Genomic DNA, 21,142 nt, shown 5'->3' on the forward strand with positions numbered 1-21,142 from the left:
TTTCTCCTTGTGGGTTCGGTCCTGCTTCCTTCAGGAGTTGGTTGTCCCCTTTTAGGGACATTAGACAGAGTGGCTTTTCCTGGGCTCTGCTTAGGGGTTCTTTCACGGAGTTGGGGATGTTCTACATCTTTTTCCTTGGGTGTTATCCTATGATTTTGTATCTGAGGTGATGGGAGACTAGCCGTTGCTCTGTTCGGGGGACTTTGTCCTCAATGTATCCCCTTGATCTTGAAAGTCGTGGTGTTGTTTGGACGCCTGTTAGGCTCTAGAGTCTTATACGACCTTGTGATGCCTTTACTCTTTTTTGATTCTTTTGGGATGCTCCAGTTTCCAGGGAACTTTGGCTATGGCCTTTTGTTCTGGCGGGCTGATCTGTTTTCAACTGGGCTAGGTTTTATGATCGCCAATGCTCCTTCGAGCTTGTCTTTGTCTTGAATGATACGGTTAACCTGATGGTTGGCTTAGCTGCCTAGCAAGCGGAAGGTTGCGGGTGAACAGCTGCAACTATTGCACCTTGAATGTGTACTAGCAGGCTGTTTTTTTAATGGATCCTCCGTGTTCATCCGGACGTGGCCTTGATTTTCTCTCGGTTCAGCCTACGACTTCATGTCCTATGGGGCAGGTGCTCTATCCTTATCGATGCTCTCCTTTTCGGGGGGCTTGTTATCCTCCTTACGGTAAGGTATGGTTCCTATTTTTTCGGGGGGGGCTCTTCTGTGTACAGGAGGTTACAACAGATGTTTTACCTTGTTCTGTAACCAATCTGCTCTCTGAGTGGTTCTGTTCCCTCTGGGGAGCTGCTGGCTCCGCGTTGTGACTGTTGTTGGGTGGTTTGCTGGATCTCCTTTGGTCTACACCTTGTTCGACTGTCTATGAGGAGTGTTTCAGGTTGACACCCGAACTCTGTTGGAGTGGCTGGGTCCATTCTTTCGCCCTTTTGGAGGGTTGATGTTGGGGTTCCTTTTGTTGTTCTGCTTTTCAGATCTGCCATCGCTTGGGCTTGTCCGGCTGGGTGTAGGATCTGGAATCTGTTGCTCATTCTCGGGTCTTGGAGGTGCGAGTGGGCCTCTTTGAGGTTCTTTACTTTTCCTTGTAACCTGTGAGTAGGTCTGGCGGTTTTTTTTATTGCAACCTGATATCTTGTTCGGCTGCTCTTTCCTACGCAGAAAGGATTTTCTTTCAGTGTCATCTTCTGCTCATTGTAATAGGTCAGTTGCCACTGCTTTGGCTTTTAAGAATGAAGCTTTAGTTGATCAAATCTGCAAGACAGCTACTTGGTGTGCTTTGCATACTTTCACTAAATTCTATCATTTGGATGTTTTTGCTTCCTCTGAAACAGCCTTTGGTTTAAAGGTTCTTGAGACAGTTGTCTCAGTTTAAGGGTTATGCCTGTTTTTAAGTGTATTATAAAGGATTTTCTTTGGGGTTGTGGATTTATTTTCTCAGTGAAAAAAGCTGTTTTTAAATTTCTCCCTTTATGTGGGTATTAGTTCACATGAGTAATGGAGTGCGGACTCTCAACACCTGTATGAAAGAAAACATAATTTATGCTTACCTGAAAAAAAAGAAAAACAAAATAATGGTAGTGAGAGTCCATGAGCTCCACTCTTTGATTTTTGGGATTCAATTTTTTTTTGCACATCTTTTTTTCCCTGCTACTTTTATGGCTCTTATTCCTTTTTCTTCCCTCGCTTGTTTGGCCATACGTTAGACTAAGGTATGTGTGAGGGGAGAGAGGTTTTATAAGAGTTCTTGGGGTTTTGGGAATCTTTGCCGCCTCCTAATGGTAGAGAAGAGTAATTCCCATGAGTAATTAATTGTGGACTCTCACCACCATGAAATAAATGAATTTATCAGGTAAACATAAATTGTTTTTTTGTTTTATTCTATAAACTACTATAAAAAAAAAATCAAAATTCCAAATACAAAATTTTTAATTTACAGTACTTAGTTGCAGAATATGACAACTGGTCAAAATAACAAAAAATATGGTGTTTTCAGAACTTGAATAATGCAAAGAAAACAAGGGTTCCTATTCATTTTTTTAACACCAAAATACTAATATTTTTATTTAGCAAAAGTTTAGAGATCAATATGTGGTAGAATAACCCTGATTTCTTTCTAATGACACAGTGAGTCCACTGATCATCTTAATTACTGTTGGGAATATCACTCCTGACCAGCAGGAGGAGGCAAAGAGCACCACAGCAAAAGCTGTTAAATACCACTCCCCCACCCACAATCGCCAGTCATTCTCTTTGCTTGTATTAGTTGCAAGGAGGGGTAAAGTTAGGTTTCTGATTCTTCAATCAAGAGTTTATTTTTTAAGCAGAGCAAGTTTGCTCTGGTTTTCTTTGGGGTTTAGCCGTAGTCCATGTCAGTCTCTTCAGTAGAGCAAGTGGTGGCTTTAAAACATTTGGGAACTTGTGGGGTGTAATCCCCACTGGGCCTCCCAAGTAATTTCGTGCTGCCCTTGGTTGAAAGTTTGAGTAAGTTTACTCAGCCTTTCCTTTTTTCCACAGGTACATGTGAGATAGGAAGCCCCGCTCATACCAAGTGAGCTTTCCTGCTGCCGGACAGATTTTTGAGGTAAGTGCCTATTTCTTTCCCTGTTTTGATATAGGAGAATTTGGCACTTTGACAGTTAATTCTGTCTAAATATACAATCAGCCTTCTAGGTTAACGGTTTATTGTATGGCAGTTTTGCAGGCACTGGAGATGTTTGGGTCAGTTTATTATGTTTTCACGTTTGTTAGGCCACGCCCACAATAGGCGGGCTTATCTGAGATAGCAAGGGCATTTTTTGCGCCCTGTTAACTGTTTCCTGTTGTTCCTTGATGTTGCAGCTCTGTTGCGTAGCTCCTCAGTGGTGGTTCAGCATTCTCTCCGGTGCGGCTGTATGGGGGTCCGGATCATTTTTTGACTTTGTTTCCGGCAGCAAGTAGGTCAGGTAGGCATCTCAGCAGAGCTTGCTGAGGTGTGGAGGTTGCCTGTTGTTTTTTTGAGGGGCTGATTTTTTAAGTTTCTGTCTGAATTTCAGGGACTATTTCGTTTGTCTCTTTTTGCTTTCATTTTGTGAAAAATTGTTGCTGCAAGATTTATTCTGCAGTTTATTTAAGGATTTTCTATTTTTATTTTTTTTTTAAAAAAAGTCTGTTTAAAATTTAAAGGGACAGTAGTGTTTTTTGTTTCATTAAATTTTTTATTGATTAAGGTTTTTTCCTTTGGAATAAGATGGTCCGAGAGGCCCTGCAAGTTATTGCTTGTTCTCTATGTTTAAATACTAATGTTGAGCCTCCTATCCCTTTTTGTTCCTCTTGTAATTGAGAGAACATTACATTACACGAATATACTTTTTTCTGAGCCTTCATTGTCTAGGGTGGATGTTGTTCAGGAGTCTTCTAATCTGCAGCTTTCTCCTCATACGTCCCAATCTTCTGCAGTGCCCTGTGTTTCGTCTCAGGTTGGGTTTTCCTTGCAGGATATGGCTACCCATATATCCTCTGCAGTATCTGAGGCTTTGTCTGCTTTTCCTATGTTACAGGGGAAATGCAAGGGGAAGTATAAGAAATAAACAGAAGGGTTGGCAGAGTAAATTTCATTCCTTTTGTAACTTCTCTAGTAAATCTTCCTCTTCTTACTCCAAGCAGGAACAGTCCAAGCCGTCTTGGAATAAGGGGAAGCAGTCCAGGAAGCCTTTTGCTGATTTAAAATCAGCATGAAGGGTCTACCCCAGATCTGGAAATGGATCTTGTGGGGGCAGACTCTCTTTCTTCGCTCAAGCTTGGGTTTGAGATGTTCAGGATCCCTGGGTGATAGATATTGTGTCCCAGGATTAAAACTGGAGTTCAAGAATTTTTTTCCCAGAGGCAGGTTTCTTCTCTCCAGGTTATCTGTAAATCAGATAAAAGGAGAGGCGTTCTTACGTTGTGTTCAGAATCTTTCCGACATGGGAGTGATAGTTCCGGTTCAGGAACAGGGTCAGGGTTTTTATTACAATCTCTTCGTTGTTCCCAAAAAGGAGGGAACTTTCAGACCTATTTTAGATCTCAAGAGTATAAACAAGTTTCTCAGGGTTCCGTCTTTCAAAATGGAAACTATTCGTTCCAATCTTCCTTTGGTTCAGGAAGGTCAGTTCATGACCACAGTGGATCTAAGGGATGCGTATCTGCATATTCCCATTCACAGGGATCACAGGTCCCTAAGATTTGCATTTCTAGACAAACATTTTCAGTTTGTAGCTCTTCATTTTGGTCTGGCAATAGCTCCCCAAATTTTTTCAAAGGTCCTGGGAACGTTGTTGGCGGTACTTCGAGTGAAGGGTGTTGCAGTGGCTCTTTATCTGGACGACATTATAGTTCAGGCTCCATCTTTTCAACTAGCAAACTCCCACAAGGAGTTGTCTTTTCTGCGCTCCCACGGTTGGAAGGTGAAAAGTTCCTTAATTATGGCTACAAGAGTGGAATTTCTTTGATGTAATTGGCAAGAGTCCATGAGCTAGTGACGTATGGGATATACAATCCTACCAGGAGGGGCAAAGTTTCCCAACCCTTAAAATGCCTATAAATATACTCCTCACCACACCCACAATTCAGTTTTACAAACTTTGCCTCCTGTGGAGGTGGTGAAGTAAGTTTGTGCCAGATTTTTACGTTGATATGCGCTTTTCAGATTTGTGAAGCCCGGTTCCTCTTAGAGTACAGTGAATGTCAGAGGGATGTGAAGGGAGTATTACCTATTGAATTCAATGGTCATCCTAACGGGGATCTATTTTATAGGTTCTCTGTTATCGGTCGTAGAGATTCATCTCCTACCTCCCTTTTCAGATTGACGATATACTCTTATATACCATTACCTCTGCTGATTCTCGTTTCAGTACTGGTTTGGCTATCTGCTTTATGTAGATGAGTGTCTTTTGGTAAGTATGTTTCCTTTATTTAAGACACTCTCAGCTATGGTGTGGCACTTTATATTTAAAGTTCTAAATATATGTTTATGCTTATATTTGCCATGATTCAGGTTTATCCGTATATTTCCTTTTTGTAGACTGTCAGTTTCATATCTGGGGAATGCTTTTTATAAAAAAATAAAAAAAAACTTTTTTTCTTACCTGAAGTTTTCAAAATTGGCTCTTTTCTAAATTGCGGGCTGTATTAGACTCGTGAGTGCGCAAAATGCTATAATTTATTGCGTCATTCTTGGTGCGAGACTTTTTTGGCACGTGAATTACGCTTGTTGACGCAAATTCGTCATTTCCAGCGTCGTAGTTGACGCCGAGTTCGTTCACAAGCTTACTTCATCTATGACGCTCGTGTTTTTGCGCCAAAAAATTTTGTCAGTTGTGGGCGTCATACTTGGCGCCAAACTCTTTGACATTATTTAATACTCCATTTCTTGTTGCTTCTGGTTGTCAGAGGCTTATTTATTTATTTTTTGCATTCTTTCCCATTCTTTTTTTTAATGTATTTTTATTGAGGTAAAAATAGCTTTTGCAATACAGTCATATCGGAAAAGATACAAACTATACACATCCTGTAGGGATAACACATATCAAGCAAGTACAATACATCATATGGAAACATCAACACTCATCATCAAACCAACAGGATATAATATTTTGGTTACCTCATTTTTTGAGATTGTTGGATCGTAATGTCCTCCAAGCAAACAGGCCCACTTAGGGGGCCAGAAACCTTAGCCAGTCACTGAGGACCCAAAAACAAAGCTAAAATCAAAGAGTCTAGTGTCAATGTGAATGAAATAGCGTCAAAGTTGGGAGTCCATAGATACTATTGAAGTATAGAAGTACAGCAGTGTACTTAAGTTACTCTTAGTTAATGTATTATAGTCAACTCTGCAAACTGATAGAGGTGATATATTGATATGGGCTTCTGCTACTACTGCAAACATGGTTAGACACAAACATTGAACATTATTAAATACACAGGTTCACCACTCTGAGCTAGAAAAATAAAACTGTAGTGACTGCGTCTCACATAACTCTGTAAATTAGTAGGGGAGTAAATGTAGCTAGTCATCCTAGATCAGCTAGTACAAGATGAGTAAGATTATGTATCTAAGGTTGCAAGCTCAGGAAAATGAGTAATCTAGCTGGAGAAAATACATGGGGATCACATATATTAATCACTCAAAATCTTCGAACTTAGATCATCACATCAGCATTTCTAACACATTTGTCAAACATATAAACAAGCTAACATCAACATTAAGATTATGATAGCAAACAGTCTGTAGACATTAGACACATAAAACAATCCTAACAAATCTTTTTATTGTAAACATCCGGAGAGCCCTTTTTTCACACTCATATAGGTGCAGGATACGGTAAGGGCTCTGCGGACAGGGCAGAGACTACCTAACTCTGCCAAAAGGGGTGCGGAGGATAAGGTAATTATCCCTTCCCACACAGTTTTTTAAAAAAAAAAAAAGAAAAAAGGGGGAGGGGAAGAGGGGCGGGGAGGGGAAGAGGGGCAAGGAGGGGGGGAAAGGAAGTGGAAAGAGAAGGATGGGGAGGAAGGGAAGGAGGGAATGGAAGAGGGGAAAAGGAGGGGGAGAGAGGGGAGGGAGAAGAGAGGGAAGGGGAGAAAGAGGGAAGAAGGGAAAGGAGGCAAGAAAGGGAAGGGGGGGTGGAAGGGAAGGAGGGTAGAAAGGAAGGGTGGGAAGGGGGGGGAGAGGGTGGGAAGGGAGGGGGGAAAGGAAGGAAGGGGGGGAAAGGGAGGACGGGGAGGGGTGCGAAGCCTAAAATGATAACAAAGTCCCACTTAATAAGCAAACAGTGGTTCTCAAGTCGTTTTCAGATGTAAATACTTTCTCTCTCATCAGTGCATAATCTCAGAGAGGGGCCACAATAGAGATGAGGGGTTTGTCTTTCTACTGGGCATATATGGAAAAGGGATCTTAACCAGACCTCTAATAGGGCCCTAAGGTTATTAAATTCGATGGTAACCTGAGCACATATCAAAATTAACTAGGTTAGTTCTATATTGTTGGTTATATGCTATAAAAGCATCACTCTCTTCAGCTCTCAGGGTGCCCACTTTATGAGGTCATATAGGTAAGCCTACACCCCACTAGGGTTTAGTAATGCAAAGGCCCACATGCATCGTTTATAGGTAAAGAGCAAACGACTAGGCGATCCAGAGCTGGGGATGTGACTAGGACACTAGACTGACCCCTATTCTCATAAATTTGGCTACTGTGATCTAGATTTTATCATATTCATTTTACTTAGTGTAATAACTATATTGCTAAATCAGCCCAAGGGCTTCATAAACATAGTATACAGTGTGAAGTGAATGTGCTCAAGTAATTACAGGATTTAAAATCAGCAGACACCATCTTAATGTCCTGAGATTCAGATCCGCTTTTAATAACTTCTCCTCAGCCCACTCCTTTCCTGCAGGCTAGTGAGGAAGCTGAACCGCCAGGTTCTCTACGTCCAGCTGAGGCAAGTCCCGTTACTGCTGATCTCATATGAAAGAGCCTATTCAGGGCCCGAAATGGGTGAGCAGCAGTGTCTCTATCTTGAGAGCCCGCAATCAAAAAAACAGCCTGAACCTCACGTCCAACAACCGGGGCCAGATGAAGGAGAGTCTCCGCGTAGGTCAGCATGTAGATGGTGCCCCCACTCACTAGGGGGAATGAGCAAAAATGAAGTTGCCGATCTTGAAAGCCATCTCCAGGTTCCACAAGCTCCGCCACTATAGGCATAGGACCGGTTCCCGCTGCTGTGTCTGGCTGGGTAGGAGATTGCAAATAGTCGGCTCTACTCGCTCTAATGTTAGTCATATCTTGACTTAATTGCGATGCTTGGCCGGAAGAGTATGGCGCAGTTGTTTGATGGCTGACAGAGGCCACCTCCCCCGCCGCCATTCCTGTAGTAGTCGAGTCCCGACTTCCAACAAACTGCATTTTCAGCAAGAGGTTATCAAACCTGGCCAATATTGCAGACTCGTAGCTCTCGAACAAAGCTTGTAATGGGCTCTTAACATCCGACATCCTAAGTAGTGGGTAGTTCTCACCAGTCCAGACAGCAATGCCTCGTAATGTTGTGCAGGGTTAACTACACCTCGATAGAGTATTGATTATCCATTTCTAGTTGTAAATGATCCCTTTAGCCTCTATGACCTCAGGCTGATATCATGAATCCTCCAGCAATAAGGGTCCGATTGCGGCAAGGGTTTCACCGGTTCTGGCGGTCTCGGCCTGAGGGCCCATTGCTAAGAAGTTACTAGAGTCTCCAAATTTTCCTCATTCTCCCCCACTGCGGGCAAATCCGCTGCAACTAAGCTGGGCTTTCCCTTCAAGGGTGATTTAAGGCAGTTTTGTGTAGAATATCATTAGTTTTATCTTATTTATGTTTAATTATGTCAGGAGCTATGGTCCCACACGTCCGCTCTGCTAGCTAGTCGGCTCCGCCCCCCCTCTTTCCCATTCTTGAAACTGTCATATAAGGAAATTTATAATTTTGCTTTATATGTTGTTTTTTCTCTTACATATTGCAGGATGTCTCAATCTGATCCTATTTCAGAATCTACTACTGGAATCCTGCTGCCTGATGTCGGTTCTACCAAAGCTAAGTGCATTTGTTGTAAACTTGTAGTAACTGTTCCTCCGGCTGTAGTTTGTAATAGTTGTCATGACAAACTTATACATGCAGAGAAAATTTCTATCAGTAGTAATTCATTACCTGTTGCTGGTCCATCAACATCTAATGTTCAGGATATTCCTGTTAATTTAAGAGAATTTGTTTCTGTTTCCATTCAGAAGGCTTTGCCTGTCATGCCGCTTTCTAATAAACGTAAAAGATCTTTTAAAACTTCTCATAAAATTGATGAATTTTCAAATGACCGACAACATTCTGATTTATCTATCTCTGATGAGGATCTGTCGGGTTCAGAAGATTCTGCCTCAGATATTGACACTGACAAATCTTCATATTTATTTAAAATGGAGTATATTCGTTCCTTATTAAAAGAGGTGTTGATAGCATTAGATATGGAGGAGACTAGTCCTCTTGATATTAAAACTAGTAAACGTTTAAATTCGGTTTTTAAACCTCATGTAGTTATTCCAGAGGTTTTTCCAGTTCCTGATACTATTTCAGATGTGATTTCTAGGGAATGGAATAGATAGGGTTCTCCTTATATTCCTTTTTCAAGGTTTAAAAAACTGTATCCTTTGCCCTCTGAAAGATTGGAGTTTTGGGAAAGATCCCCAAAGTTTATGGGGCCATCTCTACTCTTGCTAAGGGTACTACTATTCCTACAGAAGACAGTACTTCTTTTAAAGATCCTTTAGATAGAAAACTTGAATCTTATCTAAGGAAGGCTTATTTATGTTCAGGTCATCTTCTTAGGCCTGCTATTTCTTTGGCTGATGTTGCAGCTGCTTCAACTTTTTTGTTGGAGACCTTAGCGCAACAAGTTCCAGATCATAATGTGTATAGCATTGTTAAGTTGATTAAAAATGCTAATAATTTTATTTGTGATGCTATTTTTGATATCATCAGAATTGATGTTAGATATATGTCTTTAGCTATTTTAGCTAGAAGGGCTTTATGGCTTAAATCTTGGAATGCTGATATGACTTCTAAATCAACGTTGCTGTCTCTTTCTTTCCAAGGTAATAAATTATTTGGTTCTCAGTTGGATTCTATTATTTCAACTGTCACTGGGGGGAAGGGAGCATTTTTGCCTCAGGATAAAAAATCTAAGGGTAAATTTAAAGCTTCTAACCATTTTCGTTCCTTTCGTCAAAATAAGGAACAGAAACCTAATCCTTCCCCTAAGGAATCTGTTTCCAATTGGAAGCCTTCCTCAGTCTGGAATAAATCCAAGCCATTTAAAAGATCTAAACCAGCCCCCAAGTCCGCATGAAGCTCAGCTGGTAGGGGGCAGATTAAGGTTTTTCAAGGATGTTTGTGCAAATTCTGTCCAAAGTCAGTGGATTTAGAGCATTGTCTCTCAGGGGTATCGAATAGGATTCAGAATAAGACCTCCTGTGAGGAGATTTTTTCTCTCACACATCCCAGTAAATCCAGTAAAAGCTCAGGCTTTCCTGAAGTGTGTTTAAGACCTGGAGGTGTCAGGGGTAATCATGCCAGTTCCTTTTCAGGAACAAGGTTTGGGGTTTTATTCAAATCTATTCATTGTCCCAAAGAGAGAAAATTCATTCAGACCAGTTCGGGATCTGAAAATTTTGAATCGTTATGTAAGAGTACCAACTTTCAAGATGGTGACTATAAGGACTATTCTGCCTTTTGTTCAGCAACGACATTATATGTCTACAATAGACTTGCAGGATGCTTACCTTCATATTCCGATTCATCCAGAACATTATCAGTTCCTGAGATTCTCTTTTTTCTAGACAAGCATTACCAATTTGTTGCTCTTCCATTTGGTCTAGCAAGAGCTCCAAGAATCTTTTCAAAGGTTCTGGGTGCCCTACTCTCTGTAATCAGAGAACAGGGTATTGCAGTGTTTCCTTATTTGGACGTTATCTTGGTACTAGCTCAGTCTTTACGTTCTGCAGAATCTCACACGAATCAACTAGTGTTGTTTCTTCGAAAACATGGTTGGAGGATCAATTTACCAAAGAGTTTCTTGATTCCTCAGACACGGGTCACCTTTTTAGGTTTCCAGATAGATTCAGTGTCCATGACTCTGTCTTTAGCAGACAAGAGACGTTTGAAATTGGTTGCAGCATGTCGGCACCTTGAGTCTCAGTCATTCCCTTCAGTGGCTATGTGCATGGAAGTTTTAGGCCCCATGACTGCATCATCTGATGCAATTCCTTTTGTTCGTTTTCACATGAGACCTCTCCAGCTTTGTATGATGAATCAATGGTGCCAGGATTATACAAATATATCACAATTAATATCCTTAAATCCCAATGTTCGACACTGTCTGACGTCGTGGTTAAATCACCAGCGTTTAGTTCAAGGGGCCTCTTTTGTTCGGCCAACCTGGACTGTGATCACAACAGATGCGAGTCTTTCAGGTTGGGGAGCTGTCTGGGGATCTCTGACAGCACAAGGGGTTTGGAAATCTCAGGAGGGGAGGTTACCAATCAATATTTTAGAACTCCGTGCAATTCTCAGAGCTCTTCAGCTTTGGCCTCTACTGAAGAGAGAGCTGTTTATTTGATTTCAGACAGACAATGTCACAACTGTGGCGTATGTCAATCATCAGGGTGGGACTCACAGTCCTCAAGCTATGAAAGAAGTATCTCGGATACTTGCTTGGGCAGAATCCAGCTCCTGTCTAATTTCTGTGGTTCATATTCCAGGTGTAGACAATTGGGAAGCGGATTATCTCCGTCGCCAGACTTTACATCCGGGAGAGTGGTCACTTCACACAGATGTGTTTTTTTCAAATTGTTCAGATGTGGGGGCTTCCAGAAATAGATCTGATGGCTTCTCATCTAAACAAGAAACTTCCCAGGTACCTGTCCAGGTCCAGGGATCCTCAGGCGGAAGCAGTGGATGCGTTGACACTTCCTTGGTGTTATCAACCTGCCTATATATTCCTGCCTTTAGTTGTTCTTCCAAGAGAGATCTCCAAAATCATCATGGAGCAATTGTTTGTGCTGCTGGTGGCTCCAGCATGGCCTCACAGGTTTTGGTATGCGGATTTTGTCCGGATGTCCAGTTGCCAACCTTGGCCACTTCCTTTAAGGCCAGCCTTTTTATCTCAAGGTCTGTTTTTCCATCAGGATCTCAAATCATTAAATTTGAAGGTATGGAAATGGAACGCTTAGTGCTTAGTCATAGAAGTTTCTCTGACTCCGTGATTAATACTATGTTGCAGGCTCGTAAATCTGTTTCCAGAAAGATTTATTATCGAGTTTGGAAGACATGGTGCTCTTCTCATAAATTCTCTTGGCATTCTTTTAGAATTCCTAGAATTTTACAGTTTCTTCAGGATGGTTTAGATAAGGGTTTGTCTGCAAGTTCCTTGAAAGGACAAATCTCTGCTCTTTCTCTTCTATTTCACAGAAAAATTGCTAAACTCCCTGATATTCATTGTTTTGTACAGGCTTTGGTTTGTATCAATCCTGTCATTAAATCAATCTCTCCTCCCTGGAGTCTTAATTTGGTTTTGAAATCTTTACAGGCTTCTCCTTTTGAGCCTATGCATTCTCTGGACATTAAATTGCTTTCTTGGAAAGTGTTGTTCCTTTTGGCCATCTCTTCTGCTAGAAGAGTTTCTGAATTATCTGCTCTTTCTTGTGAATCTCCTTTTCTGATTTTTCATCAGGATAAGGCAGTTTTGCGGACTTTATTTAGATTTTTACCTAAAGTTGTGATTTCCAACAACATTAGTAGAGAAATTGTTGTTTCTTCTCTGTGTCCTAATCCTAAGAATTATCTAGAGAGATCTTTACATTCTTTGGATGTGGTAAGAGCTTTGAAATATTATGTTGAAGCTACTAAAGTTTTCAGGAAGACTTCTAGTCTATTTGTTATATTTTCTGGTTCCAGGAAAGGTCAGAAGGCTTCTGCCATTTCTTGGCATCTTGGTTAAAGCTTTTGATTCATCATGCTTATTTGGAGTCGGGTAAATCCCTGCCTCAGAGAATTACGGCTCATTCTACTAGGTCAGTTTCCACTTCCTGGGCATTTAAGAATGAAGCTTCTGTTGATCAGATTTGCAAAGCAGCAACTTGGTCTTCTTTGCATACATTTACCAAATTCTACCATTTTGATGTTTTTTCTTCTTCAGAATCGATTTTTCGTAGAAAGGTTCTTCAGGCAGCTGTTTCAGTTTGATTCTTCTGCTTATAATTTCAGTTTTTTTCATTATAAAGATTAAAACTTTTGATTTGGGTTGTGGATTAATTTTTTTCAGCGGAATTGGCTGTCTTTATTTTTATCCCTCCCTCTTGCGTGGGTTCCACATCTTGGGTATTTGTTATCCCATACGTCACTACCTCATGGACTCTTGCCAATTACATGAAAGAAAACATAATTTATGTAAGAATTTACCTGATAAATTCATTTCTTTCATATTGGCAAGAGTCCATGAGACCCACCCCTTTTATGTTGGTTATGATTTTTTTTTTATATAAAGCACAATTATTCAAATTCCTTGTTGATGCTTTTTACTCCTTTCTTTTTCACCCCACTGCTTGGCTATTCGTTAAACTGAATTGTGGGTGTGGTGAGGGGTGTATTTATAGGCATTTTGAGGTTTGGGAAACTTTGCCCCTCATGGTAGGATTGTATATCCCATACGTCACTAGCTCATGGACTCTTGCGAATATGAAAGAAATTAATTTATCAGGTAAATTCTTACATAAATTATGTTTTTTGGGGACCATTATAGATTCTCTAGAGATTAAAAATTTTCTGACAGAAGCAAGAAAGTCAAAGATTTTCAATACGTGTCATGCTCTTCAGTCCCTTCCTCGGCGGTCAGTGGCTCAGTGCATGGAGGTTATTGGTCTGATGGTTTCAGTCATGGATATCATTCCGTTTGCTCGGTTCCATCTCAGACCTCTGAAGTTATGCTTGCTCAGGCAGTGGAACAGGGATTAGCAGAACTATCTCCAAAGATTGTTCTAGATCAGATGTCCAGGGATTCTCTTCCATGGTGGTTGTCTCAGGATCTTCTCTCTCAGGGAACTTGCTTTTGCAGACCTGCCTGGGTGATTGTAAACCACGGATGCCAGTTTGCTGGGCTGGGGTGCTGTCTGGGGTTCATTAAGGGCTCAGGGTCTAGGGACTCGGGAGGAGACGGTTCTTACAATAAATGTTTTGGAACTGAGAACAATTTTCAATGCTCTTCTAGCCTGGCCTCAGCTAGCTTCAACCCAATTTATCATGTTTCAGTCGGACAACATAACGCCTCTCTCTCTGAAGCTGGCTGCTCGGAGATTGAACGCTTGATTCTTTCTAAGCATGGTTTTTCTGAGTCAGTCATTGAGACTATGATTTAGGCTTGTATGTCTGTGACTAGGAAGATTTATTATAAGATTTGGCGTAAATATTTGTATTGGTTTGAATGCAAAGGCTACTCGTGGAGTAGAGTTAGGATTTTGTCTTTTCTCCAGGAGGGTTTGGAGAAAGGTTTATCTGATAGTACTCTGAAGGGTCAAATTTCTGCTTTATCTATTTTATTGCACAAGCGCCTGGCGGATGTGCCAGATGTTCATTATTTTTGTCAGGCCTTGGCTAGAATTCGGCCTGTGTTTAAGTCTACTACTCCACCTTGGAGTCTTAATTTGGTTTTGTTTCTAGTGGCTATTTCTTCGGCTCGAAGAGTTTTGGAGCTTTCAGCCTTACAGTATGAATCGCCTTTTCTTATTTTTCACTCTGATAAGGTAGTTCTGCGTACTGCCTTGGGTTTTCTTCCCAAGGTTGTTTCTGATAAGAATATTAATCAAGAGATTGTTGTTCCTTCTTTGTGTCCTAATCCTTCTTCTCATAAGGAGCTTTTGTTGCACAACCTGGATGTGGTTTGTGCATTGAAATATTATTTGCAGACGACTAAGGATTTTGTTGTCTTTTCTGGGAAGCGTAAGGGTAAGAAAGCTATGGCTACTTCTCTTTCTTGTGAGGAGTGTTATTCGCTTGGCATATGAGATTGCTGGTCAGCAGCCTCCTGAGAGAATCACGGCTCATTCCACGAGGGCTGTTTCGTCTTCTTGGGCTTTCAAAAATGGAGCTTCTGTAGATCAGCTTTGCAAGGCTGCGACTTGGTCATCTTTGCATACTTTTTCTAAGTTTTACAAATTTGATACTTTTGCTTCAGCAGAGGCTTCTTTTGGGAGAAGGGTTGTTCAAGCAGTGGTGCCTTCTGTTTAGGTTAACTGTCTTGCCCTCCCTTATCATCCGTGTCCTCTAGCTTGGGTATTGGTTCCCAACAGTAATTAAGATCATCTGTGGACTTACCGTGTCATTAGAAAGAAAACCTAATTTATTCTTACCTGATAAATGTATTTATTTCTTGACACGGTGAGTCCACGGCCCGCCCTGTTTTTCAGACAGTTTGCTTTTCTATAAACTTCAGGCACCTCTGCACCTTAGATTACTTCCTTTCTCCTTTCCCTTTTGTCGAAAGGGGTATTTAACAGCTTTTGCTGTGGTGCTCTTTGCCTCCTCCTGCTGGTCAGGAGTGATATTCCCAACAGTAATTAAGATAATCCGTGGATTCACTGTGTCAAGAAAGAAAGAAAAGTTTATCAGGCAAGAATAAATTATGTTTTTCAATCACAGCTTTTCGTCAAGAGGGGGGTGGGGGGAGAGATTAGGTTAAAGGGCCCTAATACAAATGCCTGGTTCTGTTTGCTAAATATTTTTTATTCCCCACTGTTTTAAAAAGTACAATAAAAAAAAATTAACAAACATGTAAGAAACAGCATATTTACTTTTTAAGCAGAACTAGTCAATTTTGATGTCATTTCAAAACGCCCAGCATTACTTTCTGCCTGCAACTATTATCCAATCAGGAGCTTCTAACAGAGCCGTCTGGGAGGGCACTCTGATAATAGACAGCGCCAGTGTGAACAGAACTTTTCTGTTCAGGCTGAAGCTGCAGCTGTCAGACAGTACACATTCTACAGTGTGCTCTTGCTTATCAGAGCCGTGTAGCTAATGCTTTACATACTCTTTCTATTCTGGTTACCAATCCCCAGGAGCAGTTGTGGAACAGTGAATGGTGACTTATCTGCTTGCCTGCTATTTAAAGTTTTAAGTCCCCCTCTGGATTCCTCTGCACATTCTTAAACATCTCCCTCCTAAAATTAACAGCATTTTCTCAGTAGGAGATGCAGAGCAGACGATGTTTATCTTTTTTTTTTTTTCATCACTTCTGTACTTAGTGCCTGTGTAAAAGTGCTCCCTGATCTAGTTATAGCGGAGCAGCAGAAACTCTCCTATCATCTTCCCCACCGCAACTATGGTCTTGGGGGAAGGGAGATAATAGACAGGAGAGTTTCTTCTGTGGCTCCACTATAACTAGATCATGTAAGCACTTTTAAACAGGCACTAAGTACAAAAGCAGGAAAGAAACAGCACTGCAAGCTTTCCTGGGAACCTGTATATCAATGCACTGCACTACAAGTTGTTGGCAGCTAAGACAGTCTGCGCATGAGTAGGGCTCCAATCGGTCGTACTACTGCTACTGTCCATGGAGTTTTAAAGCATGTATTCTGAAGCAGGGTCGGCTCCAAAGGGGGGCATTGGGGGGGGCAATGTCCACCCAAATGGAATTCTATGCCCCTTCAAAAAATATTGATATGATCAGAGACTTTAAAAATAATAAATAAAATAATGATTTGTTATATAATGCTGCATGCTTGGGGGCGGAGTTAGCTGCCGAACTGTGAGGTCGCATCACGCATCTGCAATGAGCTTTGTGTCTTAGCCTCTTATTTGGAATTGGAAGTTAATTAGAGACTTTTTGGACTTGTCTTTACCCTATTAATTTTACCTAACTATCGAGAGTTACTCATTTTCTTAAACAATAGACCATGATAAGAATATGATTGTATCATATAAATATAAGTCTATAAATTGCTACTAGCTTCTATCAACACCTCAAAAGTGCACTGTGATCTTAGGCCGGGCCTAAGATCACAGTGTACTTTTGAGGCGTTGATAGAAGTCGGTAGCCATTTATAGACTTATATTTATATGCTACAATCATATTCTTATAGGTTCGCAGTACATAGGTTGTATTAAGTAGCCTGATATCTGTTAGTTATTGCGAAACAGGTATAGCTAATCTACAAAATTACCAGTACCTGAAAACCTAGTAATCTCACTGCTATTGCAAACAAAGGGATTAATTGCATTAGGGGCTTTGTGGTGCATCGCTGTTTAGGGGACATGATTGAGATTGGAGAATGAGTTTAAAGTGAAAGTAAATCCTAACGTTTTACAAATGCTAGGATTTACTATTGAAGCAAATAAAGGGGACTTTCATTCACGAAATATAAGTTACTTCATGTAGAAAGCTCCGTTATATAATTCAATCAATCGCCGTTTTTACCTTGTACTGGAGCCCACGGCAAAAAAAAATAATTGTTTTATTCTCTGGATATTCTTTGCTGAAAAACATATCTAGATATGCTCAGTAGCTGCTGATTGGTTGCTGCACATAGAAGCCTCATGTGATTGGCTCACCCATGTGCATTGCTTTTTCTTCAAATAAGGATATCTAAAAAATGAAGTAAAATAAATAATAGAAGTAAATTGTAATGTTGTTTAAATTTGAATGTTCTATCTGATTCATGAAAGAAAGATTTTGGGTTTAGTGGCCCTTTCAGGTAATCACACCTCATGTTCAAGATACCCTCACAATAATTATCTCCTTTTACAAAACGTGTATCATAGCAATATATTTGCCTGATTCACATCATAAACTGTCTTTATTTTACTATATCCAAATATATTGTTTACTTTCAACTTGTTAAACGCACACAGGTTAATTTGTAATCTAGCCCAAAATATGTCTAATTGAGTCCTGCCTTAATTACTTGTTGATTCCACAGCTTGAATATTAGTTCCCCAGGATTTATGGCTCATGGACTCTCACCACCTTTATGGAAAAAATGTAATTTATGCTTGCCTGATAAATTCATTTTATTTCATGGTGCTGAAAATCCACGAGACCTGGCCATTTTTTGATAGATTTTTTTTTTTTTCCGGCAGATCAAATAAATCTCTTGTTTACCTTCTCCTTTTTGCTCTTATTCTTTCCTACCTTTCTTTCTCTTCTTGCTTGGCTATACATCAAGACTAGTTTCCCGTAAGGTGGGGTGGTTTTTAAGTGCTCGTGGAGTTTTGGGAATCCCTTTGCCTCTTCCTAATATATTATTCTTTGTTACGTTTTTAAATAAATAAAAATAAATATTTTAAAAAGCAGTTAAGTATGGTGATTATCTTTCTGATATTTGTACCCATGATAATAACCCTGAATTGAGAGAATTTGAACAATATTTTAAATAATTTAGGGGTTTTGGAAATTGAATATTCATGTTACTAGTGTAATTAAAGGTATCTACACTGGATGCCAGAGAAGTTTTGAGCGGAAGTGTATAAAGGGTTGTTCAATTATACTGTACATGGTTTTGTTTTACCATGATGTGTCTAAATCTCATCTATTTAGCATAGTCTTTTTTTTCTGCCCAGATTATCTCACAGCCTAGCCTTGTCCCTTCATTGGTCCGAACACCTCACCCAAACACCTTTCAACCTCCAGTTCAACGGCAGCCCATGGCACTACCTAGTCAGACGCAGCCACAGATGCCCACAAGTTTGATGAGTCATCCTCGCCTTCACCACATGTCTCGGGCACATCCTGTTCCACCATCAAGTGTGCGGGTAACTCCAGCACATGCTGCTATGAAGGCTGAACAGGAATTAAAGGTCAGTATGTTATGGACCATTTTGCAAGTTGCTCATATGCTGTTTTATCAAACATTATTTTACTTTAAATTATACTGGTCCCCCTCGTATTCAGTTGCTGTTTTCTAAAAGCAAAAAGCCCTGTTTTTTTCTGCTGTTACACTGCTAAACATCATTGTTTGATATGTTCTCCATGTGTTCACCAACATTAGGTATAGCTACATAATATTGCAATTCCAGTAGAAGTCAGTCAAATTTAAAATGAAAGCCTTTTTTCTATAAAAAAAAATTATTTAAGTTTAATTGATGCAGTATACTGATAATATTTATTCCATGTTCATCATAACAGCATATGAAGTAGGAGAGTAATTGAACTATTTAATTATTTTATTCAATCACTTGGAGATAAGTGAAACTGTTCATTAGGAAACACCTCCTTTTATCACCATTTTGTATTCCTGTTTGGAGAGAGCCTCTCCTACTTTTTGCCTTTGAGTGGATTCTTTTCGACTGCCATTTCTTTTCCATTTAAATAAACTTTAAAGGGACAGTCTACACCCCACCATAAATTTTACTAACCTATTCAAAGACATCAAAGAAGCATCCTGCACCGGGTTCATCCTACAGCTGCCTGAAAGGTAGTAGCAAAAAAGTTTAATAACGCTTCCTTTGTAAGCAGTTGAAAATGGCTGCCAGGCTCCACTCACTGCATTAAAGTTTGGTAACCAATCTTGATCGACTTGTAAATAATTTTTCATGCTCACACATGCAGACTTGCGCATGCGTAGTTTATATATTGCAGTGTTGCTCACTAAGTTTTGTAACGTATCATTTTAGTTCCAGAACAGTTAATTACTTAGCAAGGCTCAGCATAGAGCTATATTTGCATAATGGTTTGTTAAAAATGTCTCAAAAATATATATAGTATTGTTTTTTTTATTAAAATTAACATATTGTATTTAATAAATGTATGTTTATCATCAGCCTTCGTGTCAGGCTTTCCCATACATTTTTCATGAATACTTATTCTGCACTCCCTCACCATGATAGCTGTGTGTATGTGTTTGGTCTTTCCTCATAGAGTGAGCACTCCTCCTCATGTCTTTCCCACTAAACCCTTTACCTCCCTCTTTCCAGTGTCTGTCTGTGTGCCGAAGTCTCCTATCCCCCTCCTCTGTCTGTCCACCGGTGGCTACTAGTATCTCCTGCTCCCTCATATTATCCGTGGCTGAGCATTCATACTATCAGAGACTTGGATATATATGGCATAAACATTTTTTTGTTTTATTTGTTCCTGAAGAGTGCTGCTATCTATATGTGATAATAAAACACACGTTTCTTCTATAAGGTACGACGAGTCCACGTATTCATCCTTTACTTGTGGGATATTATCCTCCTGCTAACAGGAAGTGGCAAAGAGCACCACAGCAGAGCTGTCTATATAGCTCCTCCCTTAGCTCCACCCCCCAGTCATTCTCTTTGCCTACTCTGTACTAGGAAGGGTAAAGTGAAAGAGGTGATAAAATATTAGTTTTTAATTTCTTCAAGCAAGAGTTTTTTGTTTTAAATGGTACCGGTGTGTACTATTTACTCTCAGGCAGCAGATGGATGAAGACTTCTGCCTGGAGGATGATGATCTTAGCATTTGTAACTAAGATCCACTGCAGTTCCCACAGAGACTGAGGGTTACAGGAAATTTCAGCGTGAGGAACTTTTTCATACTATACAGCAATGAGGTATGTTCAGTCATTTTTTCTGGAGAGACTGTATATTTCAGAAAGGCTAACAGTATCCCCATGAGGGTAAGGGTAAGCAGTAATCCTAAGAGCTATTGAAGGGCATTACTAAGCTTGCATAAGGGGCTAATTAAAAAATGGTTAACACTCAGTTTTTGAATGTTTGTGGGCAAATGTTTTGTGAACTTTGAGTGCTGTTAACGTTTTTTGGGGGGCAATATCGTTTTGTCGCACTTTATTGAGAGTACACTTGGCTTATTTTTTGGGTCTCAGACCCACATGGCTAGTTTAAAACCGCTCTGGTGCGGTTCTTTGAGGCTGTAAAGACATTGAGTGTGATGGGGGGGGCCTATTTTCGCGCCTCAGATGCGCAGTTGTTTTCTTGCAGCAAGCTCCAACTCCTGAGGGCCCTTGTGGATGTTTTGGCCCAAATCTAAGCTTTAACCCCATATTTACAATCCCTAAGGGCAGGTAGGCGCCACAGCAGGGCTGTGGCAAGGTGCTGGGGGTGTTTTTTCCGGATTTAGGCCTTATTTTCAATCCGGTTTGCACAATGAAGGGTTAAATGTTAAATTTTCTTGTCTTGAGTCTGCTATCAAAAATTTGAAAAATTTGGTGTTATTTTAAAGCAATTTTGCAGAACGTGTATGCTTTTTTTCTCTTAAAGGCGCAGTACCGTTTTTTAAGATTGTTATTTCTCTTGCAAGGTGTATCCAGTCCACGGATTCATCCTTTACTTGTGGGATATTCTCCTTCCCTACAGGAAGTGGCAAAGAGAGCACACAGCAGAGCTATCCATATAGCTCCCCCTCTAGCTCCACCCCCCAGTCATTCTCTTTGCCGGCTCTAAGCACTAGGGTCTCTCTCGGGAGGGTAAAGTGAATGTGGTGTTAGAATTTTAGTTTTTATTATCTTCAATCAAAAGTTTGTTATTTTAAATGGTACCGGTTTGTACTATTTACTCTCTAGCAGAAAAGTGATGAAGATTTCTGCTGAGAGGAAAATGATTTTAGCATGTTGTAACTAAAAT

At 40.3% G+C, this 21,142-nt stretch overlaps 1 protein-coding gene across 1 annotated transcript in view; it reads left to right on the forward strand.

Moving 5' to 3' along the window:
- The window catches only part of LOC128640804 (protein PRRC2C), a 1,245,292-nt gene that overhangs the window by 1,198,258 nt on the left and 25,892 nt on the right, over positions 1–21,142 (forward strand). Inside the window, exon 22 of the mRNA XM_053693223.1 lies at positions 18,161–18,397. Within this exon, the coding sequence (XP_053549198.1) occupies positions 18,161–18,397 (237 nt within the window). The remainder of the gene's footprint in view (positions 1–18,160; positions 18,398–21,142) is intronic.

The sequence above is a fragment of the Bombina bombina genome, chromosome 10 (assembly GCF_027579735.1).
Source record: "Bombina bombina isolate aBomBom1 chromosome 10, aBomBom1.pri, whole genome shotgun sequence".
Classification (NCBI taxonomy): Eukaryota; Metazoa; Chordata; class Amphibia; order Anura; family Bombinatoridae; genus Bombina; species Bombina bombina.